Source organism: Propithecus coquereli, unplaced genomic scaffold (genome assembly GCF_000956105.1).
Source record: "Propithecus coquereli isolate 6110/MARCELLA unplaced genomic scaffold, Pcoq_1.0 Scaffold80, whole genome shotgun sequence".
NCBI classification, from domain to species: Eukaryota; Metazoa; Chordata; class Mammalia; order Primates; family Indriidae; genus Propithecus; species Propithecus coquereli.
Window position 1 is genome coordinate 2,393,559 of NW_012154174.1, and position 15,117 is coordinate 2,408,675.

At 55.1% G+C, this 15,117-nt stretch overlaps 1 protein-coding gene across 1 annotated transcript in view; it reads right to left on the bottom strand.

Annotated features, from left to right (window-relative positions):
• Positions 1-10,510: 10,510 nt before the first annotated feature.
• ZMIZ1 (zinc finger, MIZ-type containing 1) overlaps positions 10,511-15,117 on the bottom strand; it is a 182,575-nt gene continuing 177,968 nt past the window's right edge. Inside the window, exons 23-24 of the mRNA XM_012663351.1 lie at positions 12,835-13,095; positions 10,511-11,327 (exon numbers count right to left, since the gene is read on the bottom strand). Of these exons, the coding sequence (XP_012518805.1) occupies positions 11,220-11,327; positions 12,835-13,095 (369 nt within the window). The 3' untranslated portion in view covers positions 10,511-11,219. The remainder of the gene's footprint in view (positions 11,328-12,834; positions 13,096-15,117) is intronic.

The following is a 15,117-nucleotide window of genomic DNA, read 5'->3' on the forward strand; positions in this document are numbered from 1 at the left end:
ATGACAGGTCCAGAGAGCAGACACAGAACCCAGCTGGACCAAACAGAACCTTCCCTAGGGTTCTCTCTGCTTTCTGAGCACATAGCTCAACCACATTTCCCTGGACCTTTGCCTTTCCTCTGAACTCCTTCCCTCCACCTTTGCAGCTAGGTGTAGCCGTGTGACTGAGCTCTAGGCGATAAAATGTGGGCCCGGCCCATAAACTCGCTCTCTATGGGATACGCCTTTGTTTTTCTCCAGCTGAGTGCAGAGAATTTCAGGGTCCGGAGGGGGGCAGAGCTACAAGATGAGAAGAACCTGAGTTTGTGAATGACCACACGGGTGGCGCCCAACCAGGGACAGCCACATTGAGCTGCGATGTGAGCACTGTCGTGATAGTTCAGTGTTTATCTACACCAGCAGTGTAGCCCAGCTCGAAAATCAGGCAAGGGCAGAGAGAGGAACAGAGTGATTCTCAAAAGGAAGCCAGTGCTATTCCCAGAAGAAGGGAGTGGTGCTAGGCAGGCAGGACATTAAATGTCCCCTCTGGAAGCCGGGAGCCACCTCGAGTGTCAGGCTACAAAACCGGACAGACAGGGTGGGGCCTGTAGCTCTGCATGACTCCACCAGCAGTGCTCTGGCTTGGCCAGTCTTCTTCCAGACACCTGGAGAACAAGATGCCTCTTGGTCAGAGCCAATGCTCTCTAGTTGTCTGCACTCTCTACCCTCCCAACGACCTGCCCAATGCTGAGGCTCTCGCAGCATTTCCCGTCAGCAGCAGCTTTTGGTTTTGCTGCATCAGGTTATTAAGTATGAAATGTCCAGTTTCCTTAAGTACTAAGTTTGACAGTTGACATCTCGGACATTTCACTTTGATATTCTTGTTTTATTTTTATTGTGAAGGTACGTCCTCATTCTTTCAAACACCTGGTTTGGCTTGTGATTACTTTCAAAAATTTTTTAGAGCAATTTTTGTGAAACCATGGATAAGTCAAAAACGCATGTTAGTTTTGAATATGAGTTCTGTTGTGGAACCAATGCAGTGCAGACAGCTCGAAATAGCGACAAAGTGTTTGGGGAGGATGTGGCTAATGAACGCACTGTCTATTGATGGTTTGAGAAGTTCTGTTGTGGTGATTTTAATCTTGAAAATGAGCCACATGGGTGACTTGAGACCAAGGTGGATAATGATGAGCCGAAAGCTGCAGTGGAAGCGAATCCATCTCAACCTACGTGTGAATTAGCAGCAAGGTTTGACGTTACTATTCTAACAATATTGGACCATTTGAAACAAATCAGCAAGGTAAAGAAGCTGGATAAATTGGTTCTGCATGAATTAAATGAGCATTACCAGAGATATTGTCTCGAAGCTTGCCTTTCTTTGCTGTCACAGCATAAAGGCGAAACATTTCTACACCGTACTGTTACGTATGATGAAAAATGAATTCTTTTTGACAATTGAAAGCATTTGGCACAATGGTTGGGTAAAGATGAAGTGCTGAAACAGTGCAAAACTGAATATCCATCAAAAAAAGCTAATGGTGTCTGTTTGGTGGTCCAGCGCTGGTATTATCCACTACGGCTTCATGAAACCTGGTCAATCGATTACAGCAGATGTCTACTGCGACCAATTGGATGAAATGAGGATGCTTGTGATTAAACAGCTGAGATTGGTCAACAGAGACAGGCCAGTCCTCTTGCAAGACAACACTCGACCACATGTCGCACAAACAATGCTGCTCAAACTACAGAGGCTGGACTTGGAAACTCTCTGTCATCCACTGTGTTCACCAGATCTTGCACCAACTGACTACCACTTCTGTCAGGCTTTGGACCACTTCTTGCAAGGAAAAGTATTCAGTTCTCAACAAGCTGTGGAAAATACCTTTCATGATTTCATCACCACTCACTCTCCAGGCTTCTTTGCTGCTGGCATAAACAAGCCACCCTTAAGATGGCAAAACTGTGTTGATAGTTTAGGTGCATATTTTGATTAATTGTACTGCTTCTTGTTTGAGAGAAAATAAACTTGTGATCCGAAATCAGACATTTCGTATTAATGATCTAATATTAAAGCAGAGAAGTAATTTTTTGGTATCCAAAAAGTGAAGCTGGTTTATGGGGGGACTGCTATGCAGAAACAGCCTGTGAGAGTGAGAGCAGCAGGGTGAGGAGGGGGAGAGATGAACGTGACAGGGTCTTGAGAGGGGCTGCCCTTGGCTTGGTCGCGGAGCAAGGGCTTGGGAGCATAAACCAGACCACAGAGTAGACCTCCCTTAAGGCAAGAGGGCCAGCGCTTTCTACTCTGACTTAGTCATTGTGGGCTACCCCAAGAGGTGGGAGCTTCCCAGGAGAAGCACCTCTTGTCATCTCATGGCAATTCTCTGGAGAAAGGGGCCATGAGCTGTGAAGAGCCAACCTCACAGAAGCTGGGGAGGGTGCTGGGCTGGCAGAAGGGACGTGGGCAGGGCACCACAGTGTCTGCTACTGTCTGCCCCTTGCGCTCCTCGGATCACTTCCTTCTCACATTAAGCACATTGCAACCACCTAGCGATAGACAGAGCATGGTCATTGACTTAGGGTGTGCAGTGCAACCTGAAGAATGGCATCCCATACTCATCACCCTCACAGGGTGTCTTCTCTAGGTGAGTTTCTCAGCAGCATCTGTGAGGCCACTCTACCCTCTATTGGTTGGCAGCTTCTGGATGGGTTGACAAGTGGTAGGACCAGAGGATCCTACAATCATGCACCCTCTGCCACACCACCCTTGCCGTGACCTGGATCCCTTGGTCTGCAGTGATGTTGAATGAGAGCCCACGTCAGTGAATCAGACACTCTGTGAGCCCCCAGACAGTGGTGATGGCCTAAGTCTCCATCAGAAGGAGAGGACAACCCGTACCTGGTCAGTGCAAATCACTGCCCTTCCCGTGATGAAAGGGGTCCTACATAATAAACTTGCCACCAAGTGGCTGGTTGGTCTCCTCATGGAATGTTAGTGCATAAGGGGCTCAGCTTGGGTCTCTGGTGATGACAGGGTGGACACTCGGCAGTGGCCATAGACAGGTCAGCCTTGGGGAGAGGGAGCCAGGGCTGTTGGGGTTATATGTAACCTTGTCACTGCCACGATGGCACTCTGTTCATGAGCCCATATTGTGCAAGCCCTGGATGGAGGGCAAGGGGCAAGGACAGAGGCTAGGTGAGGTCCAGTGGCTGGGGCATCCTGCCCACTTGGTTGTGTAGTGACTCTTCTGCAATGGATGCTTTCTGGTGTGTGTCACGATGTGATATATGATCTTCACACTCTCTGCCCACACCCATAGGTCCCCATGCCTCTTTCTCAGTTCTCGTTGTCTCTGATAGTCCAAATCTTGCTCTTTCCAGGCCTCTGGCCAATAAATAACTAAGCTATTTGCCACTGCCCACGAGTACATGTATACCTCATCCCAGGTCACGTCTTGTCATGGACGTGACCAGGTGCACTGCTCAAACCTCTGCCTATTGGAGGGATTTCCTCTCACCACGGTTGTTCAGGGTCATCCTTGAGTGGGGTGCAGTGCAGGCTCTGTCTACTTTGGGCTTACACCCACACACGAGGTCAGCCCACGTGTGACAAGCTTGGGGATTTTCCTTCTCTGTCAACTGGCTTAAAAACTATATGGCCATATATGTGTGCCAAGGAAGAGGCCTTGGTGTGACAGTCCCCATCCTAAGTCTTGGGCTCTCCTTCCCTACTAGGGGCATGATTTAGGTATAGGAGACCTGCCTTGATGGAGAATTCAGCCTTTTCTCGAGTCCTGCTGCTCGAACAGTGAAGTCCTCTGTCTGATTGTCACTCCATCTGCCTCCGGCTACAGAAGCGAAGTGTTTTGCAGTGCTTCCTGCCAAGAATTTTCCTCTCTCACACTTTAAATTGCCGATTAAGAGATCTGTGACTGTAATTTCCTTTCTTCAATGAATCAGTGACACTTAGTAATAGCCACACAATTCCACACTCTTAATAGTTATTCTTTGCCCACACATCTCCGATGCCAGAGACGTTGCACCAGCTGGTGCAGCCTCACCTCTGTCCCATCCCAGGTCACTGCAGGTGCCCCATGCACAGGGCTATTAATCTCTACCTGCCATCAGTGATGGGTCCCCATTGCCATCTGCTCAGTGGTCCCCCTCCAGCATCTTATCCTCAAAGCCTGCCTCCCAGGCCCACGCCCAGCACCTGCTGTCTTAGGTGTGGACAAAAGCAGAGGCTGAGTCAGGCATGCAGATTCTCAGGATTTACTGAGGGAGTAATCTCGGGAGAAACCTCTAAAGAAGGGAGTGAGGCAGAACAAGGAAGGGGAGAGAGTGGAGCCAGCATACGGCCTCACACAAAGTCTAGCCCTGACTGGACCCACTGGGAGGACTCTGAAGTGCTAGCTACGCCCTAGCAGGAGGCTGGCCTTTTATTCCTTTTAGCATCAGGTTTTGGCTGTGGGCTGCCTGGCAGGGGTGCACATGTGGGTGTGGAGTCAGGTAGCTGCACAGGCAAGGAGGTTCCTGTCTTCTGGGGACAATTCTCTGGTGAAGGGGGATGTTGCAGACTCTTGGCAGCCAACACTCATCACAAGGAGTCGGGTGAGCCATTTGGTAAAGGAGAACTTGGTGCAGCAGGACAGGTACCTAGTTACTACAGCAACCTGTGAACAAGACAAAGGAGGCACAGTCACAGGGACTCGGGGACAACCAAAGAACCAAAAGAGGGTGTTGCCATGGACCTCAAGCGTCTTGTCTGTTTCCTGTTGCTCTAACAGAATAACTCAGACTGAGTAATTTAGAAAGACAAGAGGCTTATTCAGCTCACGGTTCTGGAGGCTGGGAAGTTCAAGGTAAGGCAGCTGCATCTGGTGAGGGCCTCAGGCTGCATCGTAACAGGTGGAAGGCAGCACGTGTTGAGGAGGGCAAGAGCACACCAAACGGCTTTCATAACAGACCCCCTCTTGTGGTAATTAACCCACTCCCATGATAGCCCATGAATCCATTAATCTATTAATCCATGCAAGACCCAATTACCTCATAAAAGCACCACCTCTTAATACTGTTACATTGAGAATTAAGTTTCACTCCAAGTTTGGGAGGGGCAAACATTCAAACCATAGCACCAAGACAAGAGAGTTTCAAGGAAGAAACAGCAATAGTCACGTGCAGCTGTGAGGTCCAGTGTCTGAAGTGGCATGAATCAGCCACCAAGAGGCCACTGGCGAGCTTGCAGGACAAGTTTCAGAGGACAGCTTGGGCATGAGCCAGGCATATGAGGGGCGACTGAGGAAAGCAAGGAGGACAGGCCACTTTGTTGGCCAAGAAGACTGAATGAGAAGGAGCAGAGACTGGAGGGCAAGAGCTGGAGGTGAGCCTGGGCTGGATTTCACAACGCCAGGCCCTGAGGCACCAAACCTGGGGAGGGGGAGGCGGAAGGGACAGGAAAGGGGCTGGCCCATGCAGTGAGGTCCAGAAGATAAGGGGGAAATGGCGTCAGGGGCTAGAGGAGGGTAGACCCAATTTGGGAAGGGACACCACACCTTATGGGCCCGGGCAGAAGGAGATTTGCTCAGGGGGTTTGGGGGGAGTGGAAGTAGGTCTACAGGTGGGAGGGGGACAGTTAGGGGGCATCTGTATGAGGGCTGGGTAGCCTGCTGAGAGCTGGTGGGCGTGGGTGAGTAGGAGGCTGCAGCAGAGGACGAGAGAAATGGGGGTGGGTGGGTCGGTGCCATAGGGCTCAGTGAGGCTGGAACCCCCAGTGTGTCCTGGCACCGACCTGTGGGGTTGACTTTCCCCAAGAGCACCCTACAGCCTTCTGTGGGGGCACAGGCAGTGGGCTTGGGGTGGAGGCTTTTTGAGGTCGGTTGGGGGAAGAACAGAGACCCAAGACGGCCCATGATGTGTGGCCCCAGGTGTGGGGAGAGTGGGCATCGGGGGAGGCTGAGCTCCCAGCTGCAGAGCCAGACCCTCCACTGGGCTTCTCCATGGACTATTCTTGTCCCAGAGTTAGGCCCATGGGAGGAGAGAACCCAACTCGGTCAGGCAGTCTCCGGTCAGCCTTGTGGGGCAGCCACAGGCCTGTATTTAACTGTGTCCCTGGTTTCGGGGTCTCCATTGTGAAGTCAGGAAAGCACACTGCCCTGCCACCCCCTCCCCACTTCTCTGCCCACTTCCTGCCTTAAGGCAATGACATTTGAGCTTTTTATTTATAACCACAACTCACACGTAAGAATTAACACCATGACTCAGCAGACACACACACACACATACACACACACACACACACACACACACACACACACACACCCCTGCAACAAGTCTCTTGATACAATCCTTCCCCACTCTGTAGGGTATACTCCTGATACTTTCTACGTTATCCTCGTCTATTGCAGGATGAGAACGGGTCACGCCCCACCACACGGATTTCACTCAATGGTCCTGAGGAAACACCATTTGGGAGCTGGGCGTGTCCCCTTTGGGAAGCGCCCCCTGATGTTAACTAACCACCTCCTTCTCGAAGGATGGTCTGTTCTCAGAGAACAATACCGTCCGCCCTGGCGATGCTGGCAGTAGGCAGTGCCCGCTGCCGAGCAGTAGCGAGGATTCCATTTTTAACGTCCATCTTCTTCCCCTCACCTTTCATCTCCCAGCAAAAAGAGAAACTCCGGCCACCTCGGAGGCCCCAGAGCAGGGGCCTTTGGGGCGCCCCACCCCCAACAGGCAGCATCATGGCTGCCTCACCCAGGCTTTTGCACACTCAAGAGAGGCCTTCACACCCTGCTGGCACACGTTCTACACAGACACCCCCAATACAGTTGAGTGGCTGTCTTTGGGGTGCCTGCCCAGCCCCCACTTCCCTCTGTGGACAGCCCCTGCCAAGGCCGGCCGTGGCAGCCACGCTTGTTCTTCTCCTAGCAACCAGCTTGGTGGTTGGGCTAAGTGGAGGAAGGCCGCGACCGGCCATCAGATTCACTTCCCCACACGTAGGCGGGAGACGGGAAGCGTGGTCGGTTTCTGTTGGGTGCTGGGGCTGTAAGGATGGTTAGAACCGTGGCCTGGGGCGCGGCCACAGTGGGGCAGAAGCCCACGTAAAGTGCAGTCACCCGAGCTTCCGTTAGCGGGGAGGGAGTGGGACAGATGTGCCCAGGGCCCAGACTGAGACGGGTGAGAGGCCCACAGGGACAGTGGCTGCTAGTGATCACCCACTTTCTGTGAGCCTGGCCGTGCTTCCCTTCCTTCATTCCCAAGTGCTTTGGACAGCACCCCCGTGGCTTGACGTGAACAGTTTCCCATTCCTTAAACCCAGAACAATCCTCCAGGGACTGTCAGAGACCAGCCACCACTGGATGCTGAGCCACATGCCACTGGGGTCCCCCCGGCACCCCCGCCTCTGTCCAGCCGCGCTCTCCCTGTGCTCCGCCAGGGCGGTTTCCTCTTGCGGGACACGGAGGCAGAGGCTCTTCCAACTCAGCACCCAGACCGCTTGACCGCTTGGTGTGTGCAGAGTCGACAAGGCAGGGGTGGTGGCTCAAAAACAAAAGCAAAAACACTCAAACTACTCCTTAACATCCACAAAATAGCTAATTCGCCAAACCTTCAGTTTTCGTCAATTTATTTAGAAAAAAAATTAACATGGGCAAATGAGATACTTCAGTGTTACAACAGAGTATAGAAATGTCTAGCAATAGTCAAATAATTTGATCTTTAAATACAAAATAACCACATGAACACCTAATATACAGGTTTCATCTGAATACATATTTATTAGATAAATATTAGAGGTTGTCACATCATCTAACTACATACAGCTTTGCAAGACTAGAAATCACAATTAGTTTTCTGACCAGTTTAAAGTATGAAATGATTGCATTGTACATACGATGTACAAAGACGACGATGGCTGCTGTGGGAGTTACTTCAGGCTGCACTTGTGGGTGTGTTTATGTGTGTACGTGTGAATCACCTGTGATCATGATATCAAAAATTATACAAAGTATGAATTTGGTTACAATTTTCTTCTGAAATCCCCGTTTCTTTTCATTATTTCCATAGCACCCTAAAAATACACAGGTGGCAGGACTAGTACACTGAAGCTAAATAGTACATGTAGGTAAAATAAAAACAAAACAAAAATTCCTTTCCACACAGGGTCAGAGTATATTACATGAGTGAGACGAACGTGGAGAACTCACAAACGCTAACAAACAGGATCTAGTTTTTCCACGTAAGATGGAATTCCAAGCCTTTTTTTTTTGTTTTGTTTCGTAAAATAAAAACAATACACATTCCGAGAGAAATGAATGCATCTGTTGACATGTCTCTATTTCTCATTTACATATGTACACACGTCCCTTGAGTCACTGCTGCTGACACTGCCCTGTCTGGACGGGTCAGGCCCGAGGCCCGTTGGGAGCAGACCTATAGCTCTCTGGGGGGTTAGGGCTCCGTTAGGGAGAAAGTATTAGCAGTTTCTTAAAAAATAAAATGGCTACAGGGAACATGATACATGGATAAAGCTTCAAACCAAGAAGACAGGGCGACTGCCTGGACTCGGCCCCTCCCGCCTGCCCACCGGCTCCCTGTCCCATCTCGAGGAGTGGCAGCAGAAACACACCTATGGGCTGGGTTGATGCTTGCCGTGGAAAAGTGGCTTGCTCGGGCCTTGTTCTTGCTGAGGTTACTATGGCTCCAAGGAGTCGTCCACAAGGATCAGGGAAGCATCTTTCCAGAGGCTCAGGACCACCTCTGCTTACGGATGTCGTCTTCACCTGCGTCTGTCACGACGGGGGCTTGCTCCTGCCTCAGATGCCCTTGTACCTCCCCCTCACACCCTGGCCTGGCCCCAAAATCACTCTGGAAGAGTATGTCCCCAGAGAACAGGCTTCAGGCACCACGGTTCAGAGCGCGCCGGAAGGAATGCTACTTGCTGGTGGAGGCTTGCTGGGGCCGGAACCCAGAAACCCAGCCTCAGGTGCCAAGCCCAGAGGTGGGTAGGGAGGGGCCCGGCTGCAGGGAGCTTCTAGACACTCTGCATGGAAAGCTGTGGATAGGTCTGTGAGCAGAGTCTGGGCACACCTGCTAAGAGCCAGTATGGACTCCAGGCCTTTCTGGGGCAAAGTATCAAGGCAGGAAGTAGGAACTCCTAAGGAAGGCATCTGTAAGTCTGTCCGGAGCTGAAATTCCAGATGGTCTGACATAGACCAGGCCACCTGCTAGGCCACAGGCACTAGGCAAGCAAGGGTGACCACACACTACCTGGTGCTGTCCTGTCCCCACCAGCCAACTGGGGGATGGCCCTCAACAGTGGGCTGCCTGGTCTTCCAACTCCCAGCACAGCCACCCATTCCGATCGTCCCTTCATCTGTACAAATAGCCCTGGTTCCTTTTTTTGTTTAAAAAAAAAAAAAAAAAAAGAAGAAGAAAAAAAAAGACTCCGTGTTTGTTACTGAGTCAAGGTATTTTAAAAACACCAGCAAAGGCTATAACCAGGTCATGAAAATGTTGAATATTATCAAAGACAATACTAAAATATTCACAAAGATATTTACAAAAGCGATTCTTAAAATAATTGATTTGCATACCGAACAACACGCTGTTTGAAAAAACCTCAACGACAATGGGGCAAAGGAAAAAAAGGGGCGGGGGCGGCAACGGCAGCTTTCCCACAGAAAACCTTGTGCCGTCTGGTACGGCCACTGGAAGTCAACGGCTGGGGCCACCTTTCCGGGAAAGTCCACGGAGTGTTGGGACCACCCACCACAGAGAGGGAGCCGGGGACAGCGGGATCGAGAGCACCCACAGGGGACAGGAAAGCAGGAAAGGGCCCAGGCAGCGGCAGGGAAGAGCGCAAAGAATTTACAGACAGGACCCAAGTGCTGGGACGAAGCCAGCATCACCCCAGGCCACGAGGCTTTGGGGGACACAGACGAGCTTGAAACAAAGCGGACGCAGGACAAGCTCCTTGGGAGACCTCAGAGAGCCAGATGGAGTGACGTGTGGCGGGAAGGCCAGGGGCTGCCTGGCTCGAGCAAGGAGTGTGGGGTGAGCTTTTGGTGGTGAAGGGGCGTGGCGGGCAGGGGAGTCTGGCAGCCAGGGGCAGCACAGGGACAGAGAGGCTGGACAGACAGATGCCCTGGACTCCCACACCTGTGCCCCCTGCCATTTGGGCGGACAGAGAACTAGGACACAGAGGGAAGTGGGTGTCCCATGGAACAGTCTTGGAGAGGTGGGGTGGGTGCAGGAGGGGAGACAGAACACACGGAGAGAAATGGTTTGCTTGCTGTCCAAGTGCAACGTTCCTTTTCTCCAGATGACTTCATAGTTTTGTTGCTGTTTAAAACCAGGGAGTGGCTTGGAGCTAAGTTACGAGTTGCTGCCCCTACTTGACTCCGGCTGGCGGCATCCCCCCACCCCCAACGGAGGGCATGATAATTTTGGTTGGGCACACATCTGTGCTCTCTCTGCCCCCTAGGCTGGTCTGGCCTGAAGGTGGCGGGACCATTGGGGGCGTCGTCCTGGCTCTGGGAAGCCCCGGCCCCTTTTCCACCAGGCCCCCAGCAGGAATGGCATACCCTCTGTCAAACACAGAATCTTGTCCTTTTTCTCTGCTTTTTGACAGCGTGTTTACAGGGTATCTTGGCTTAGAGGTCAGGGGTCAAGCCAATGACCCTTGGCCCCTGAGAGACGTTCTCTTTCCCAGAGGTTTGTGCTTTTTTGTGGTGGGTGGTGGTGGGCAGGCCGGTCTCACTACTGCCAATTGTCACTGCTCCTCCAAGGTTTGGGGCCCACCTGGGTCTGGGCGGACTTCTCTCAGGTCCCACAGTCACTCGAAGGAGGCTCTGGGCCAGGAAGCAGGGTTACAGTCTAGAAAATGGAAGAACCTTGGGGGCACTGGAAGGTCGCCTGAAATCCACACGCATGGAGGGCCTGGAAGCCGCCATCAGGGCGCGCCCTCTTCCCGGGCCAGTCCCCGTCAGGAGCGACGTCTTCGGGGCCTGCGCTGGGTGTGGGCCCAAGCCCAGGGCGTGCAGGTGGGCACAGGCTCCAGGCCCACCAGCCTTCCCGTGCCCTCCCCGCCCTGTGCCCAGAGGTGCAGCAGGGAGGCTCCCGCCCCCACCTATGGCTCCGGGCGAGGGGCGGTCTGAGGGCGCAGGCTCCCGGTGGGGAAGAGTGTGGGGACACGGGGCAGGAGGCAGAGTAGAGGGATGGCCCCGACGGAGGGGTGGCCTTCAGTTGTTCTCAAAGAGAGACAGGAGGTCATCGTTACTATTGCTTGGCAGGTCGGGGGGGTCCAGGTAGGAGAGGAGCTCGTCGGGATTTGTGAGTTCTGGAAGGAGCTGGAAAAGAAGAAGCATGAAGTCTGGATGAGGTGTTGGCTGAGACTGGCCCAGGGTGAGCAATGCGGGCACCCCGGCCTGGTGGCTTCCCTCCACCTGCCTGCTGGGTCCCAGCCACGGGGGAAGATAATGGTACGGAGAGCGGGCCTGCCGGCCGTCCCCAAACACACCCAGGCCACTGCACCTCATCTGGGCAGAGCCATGCTCATTCCAAGCCTAGGGGAGGGCGCCTGCAGCCCACCTGCTGAGCCCTGGGCTGGGCTGACCCTTCCCCAGGCACAGACTTGAGCCCCACAAGCTGGGGAGGCCACATGGCAGGTAGAGGGGCTTCCTCTTGACCAGAGTGTCCCTTTGCCCCTCTCCGACCCTGCTGTGAGGAGCTGCAGGTCACGTGGGCCTCCCGGCAGAAATAATGCAGCCTCACGTGTAAGCACAAAGAGGTAGGCTGGTGGGCAGGCCGGGTGGTCCCCGCAGCCCCCCACCCCTGGCCCTCTGGAGCGAGGGCTCTCGGCTCCTTGGGGAGCCTGTGGCTGGCCGGCAGCCATCCTTCCCGGCAGTCCCTGGCAGAGGCTGTAGACCGTCTCTAGCCTCTACAGAGATGTCTTTGGAGTTTTTCTGTCACATGGGGGAGCCCCAGGAATTTAAAAGATCTCCCCTGGCCTGGTCTGGGGAGGAGAGCTGGAGCAAGGACCTGAGATGGCTGCACAGTGAGTGACTCCTAACCATCACAAAAACTGTCTGATGCCATCGGGGCAGCTGGTGAAGGACAAGAGTGGCCTGCTCCTCTAGGAGTCCAGCACCGGGGTGTGGGCCGAGCACAGCCCCAGCTCCCGTGCGGGGTCAGGAGGCTGGTGCTCAGTCCCGCCTGGCCAGGCCTGTCAAGCTGTTCTGTGCCCCCGCACCTTCCGGTCAGGCTGCAAGGTGGGAGACCCTGAACCTCAGCCACTCACTCTGGCTTGCTGTCCCCAACCGTGACCCAAGGCTGAACCTCCTGCCCCTTACCCTGTCACCCACACGGGGGCCCCTTGAAGTGAGCAATGGAGCAAGCAGAAGCAGGGCATGGACGACACGTGGACAAGAAAACCGGAGACAGACAAACACCAGCAAGCTCCAGCCCCTCCCCTGCCTATGGCTAGAGAACGTGGCGGACACAGAAACAGCGAGCTGAACACAGGGGGCGGGGAGAGAAGGGCAGGGACCCTCTTGTGCTGCCCTGAGGACCCTACAGAGGCCTGGGTGGGAGGTGGGGCACGACTAGGGTGTAGAGCTGTGGCCACAGGGACTGAAGTGGCAAGGGCTGGCGGGGCAGAGGAAGGGGCTGGCGGGGCGGGGGCCCTCAGTGACACTTCCCCACCGTGGGGCTTCCTGGTCTGGAGCTGGGAGACTGGCTCGGGCCCACCCATCACCCACCCACCCCCCTTGAGCCCTCAACACCCACCCCTTCTCTTGGGCAGGTCCCAGCGCCAGGCCTAGCCCCAGGCCAAGGCAAGTGGTGACCCCGACTTACATCCAGCGAAGGCTCCGGCATGTCGGACGCTCCCTGCGCTCCGGCCTGACCCTCTAAGGCTGAGGAGGGGTTAAAGGTCAGGTCGCTGTGTGGATGGCTGCTGGGAGCGGCCTGTGGCGGCTGCCGGGGAGGCTGGGAAGGAGGAGGAGGAGGAGGAGCCCCACTGTGATGTAATGGAGGCCCTGACTGGCTGCTGGGGTGTGGTACGTGCAAACCTTGTATGGAGGGATGGGGCTGGTCAGAACTGCCAGCGTGTGGCATCTGTGGAGGAGGAGAGAGCGGGAGAAAAGAAAGGTGAGGTGACCAGGTACAGCGACGAGATGCCTGAAGAAAATGAAACCAACAAACCAGGGAAGTAACAACCCCCACAACAAAGCCACCCCTGTCCAAAGCTGGATGCTTTTGTTGGGCAGAGAAACAAAAAAATGTGGCCCCCAAAACCACCCATCAGGGAGGCTATGGGGGGGGAAGGGGACCTCTCAGGCCGCATGGGGACGGAGGGAAGTGGGGAGGGCTTTGAGGCAGGCGGAGAGCCGGGCCCAGGCCCCCCCCACCCCGGCCCTCGCCTCCCTGCCCGGACACCGTCACCACAACGAACAACAGGGAGGGCAGGATGGAGAAGCAAAATGGGCATGTTTCTGGGAGCAGGGAGGCGGGAGGTGCTGCCACAGCATGGTGCAGGGCCCCGCGGGCTGGGCAGTGGAGAGCAGACGCGGACAGACAGCATCGCGCAGGCGTGCGGCGCAGGACTGGTCTGCACCCCCCACGTGGGCCCCGGGGAGGGGCAACGCTGGGCACGAAGGTCTGCCTCCGTGTGGGACTCAGCTGCCGCCAGAGGAGTGGAGCGGAGCAGGGCAGGCACCTGGGTGACCATGGGCAGCCCTGTGCACTGCCAGGCCCTTCCACCTGGCCGCCTCGCCCTGTCAGCACCAGCCCTCGGGGGTGCTGAGGGAGGCAGGCACCTCCAGGCCCCCAGGGACAAAGGGAAGTCTGTGCAACGGTTCACCAAGCCGGGAGACCTTCCCGAGGTGGGGCTGGCAGTGCTAACCGATACCCTAGAGGGTTGGCACTCTTCTATATGCATGTGCATTGGCGACTGGGCTGTCTGTGGGTGGGGGGGGTGAGGGAGATTCCAACACTGCCCTGCTAGTCCGTTTGCTGTCCCAAGCATGCCCTTCCTCCAGAATGAAACGCCAAGCCCAAGCCCTGTCCCCGCTCTGAGCATCCCAGCAGACCCCAGCCCCACTCACACTCTGCAGTGAGGGGGCTCACGGAAGCTCCAGGTGCTTGGCTGGAACAGGCAGGCTGCTCGCCGATGTTCCCCGGTCTTTTACCGATAATCCCCCACACCCCTGCCCCAACTCCGGGACCACACAAAACAGTGACACATTCTTCCTTTGTGAGTTTGGAATCAGCAGCCATCCCACCCCTGGTCTTCCCCAGACCCCAGCTCCTCTTCCTGTTCCTCCTAGAACTGCTCCCTGAGCCTTGCTACAGGCCGGCCTCTGTCCATGATGCGGGCGCCCCTTCTTCTCAGGGTGCAGGCCCCCCATGTGGCCCAGGAGGCACAGTGTCCTTCCAGCGCAGGCCCTAAGACCTTGGGGTAACTGCACGACCATGGGCTTTGGCTCCTTGGGAACCCGAGTGTGGGATATACAGGAGAAAGAGGCTGGAAAAACGGGACACCACAGCTGCCGGTGAAAGGCCAACTGTGGTCCCCACGCCTGTGGACGCCCTGCAGTGCCCATCCTGGGGGAGTCTGTGAGCAGCCCAGCTCAGGACAGACAGTCCCTGGGTCTTCTGACAAGGCTGTCTCCCTCGGTCCTGCTGAGTGCACGGGAGAGTTCTGGGTGCACTGGCAGCCGGTTGGAACACTCCGGCCAGTCCCTGCATGCCTGCGTCTCTCCCAGCTGCGTGCTCAGGCAGGGGTGTGGCTGCCTCTGGCTGGGCAGGTGTGTCGGGAGTTTACCCGGGACTGCCCCAGCCTACCTCACACAGCTGTATTCCAGGTCCGGGTGCCCTCTAGTAAGAGCTTGGAGATAGGAAGGACAGGACCTTCTAAGGAGCACCTTGGGGGCTCTGAGGTCAACTCACAGGCTCGGGTTCCTCTGCACAGAGCGCAGGTGGCAGGGCTCACAGGAGGCAGGAGCAAGCCTGCTCGGTAAGGGGAAGTCTACCGAATTCCTGCCGCCACTTCCCGGCATTAGGAATTGTGAAGGCTCCGGATATGTGGAGTGCGTGTGTTGGGGTGTGACTGGGGTGTCTCGTGGGCATGGAATGCCC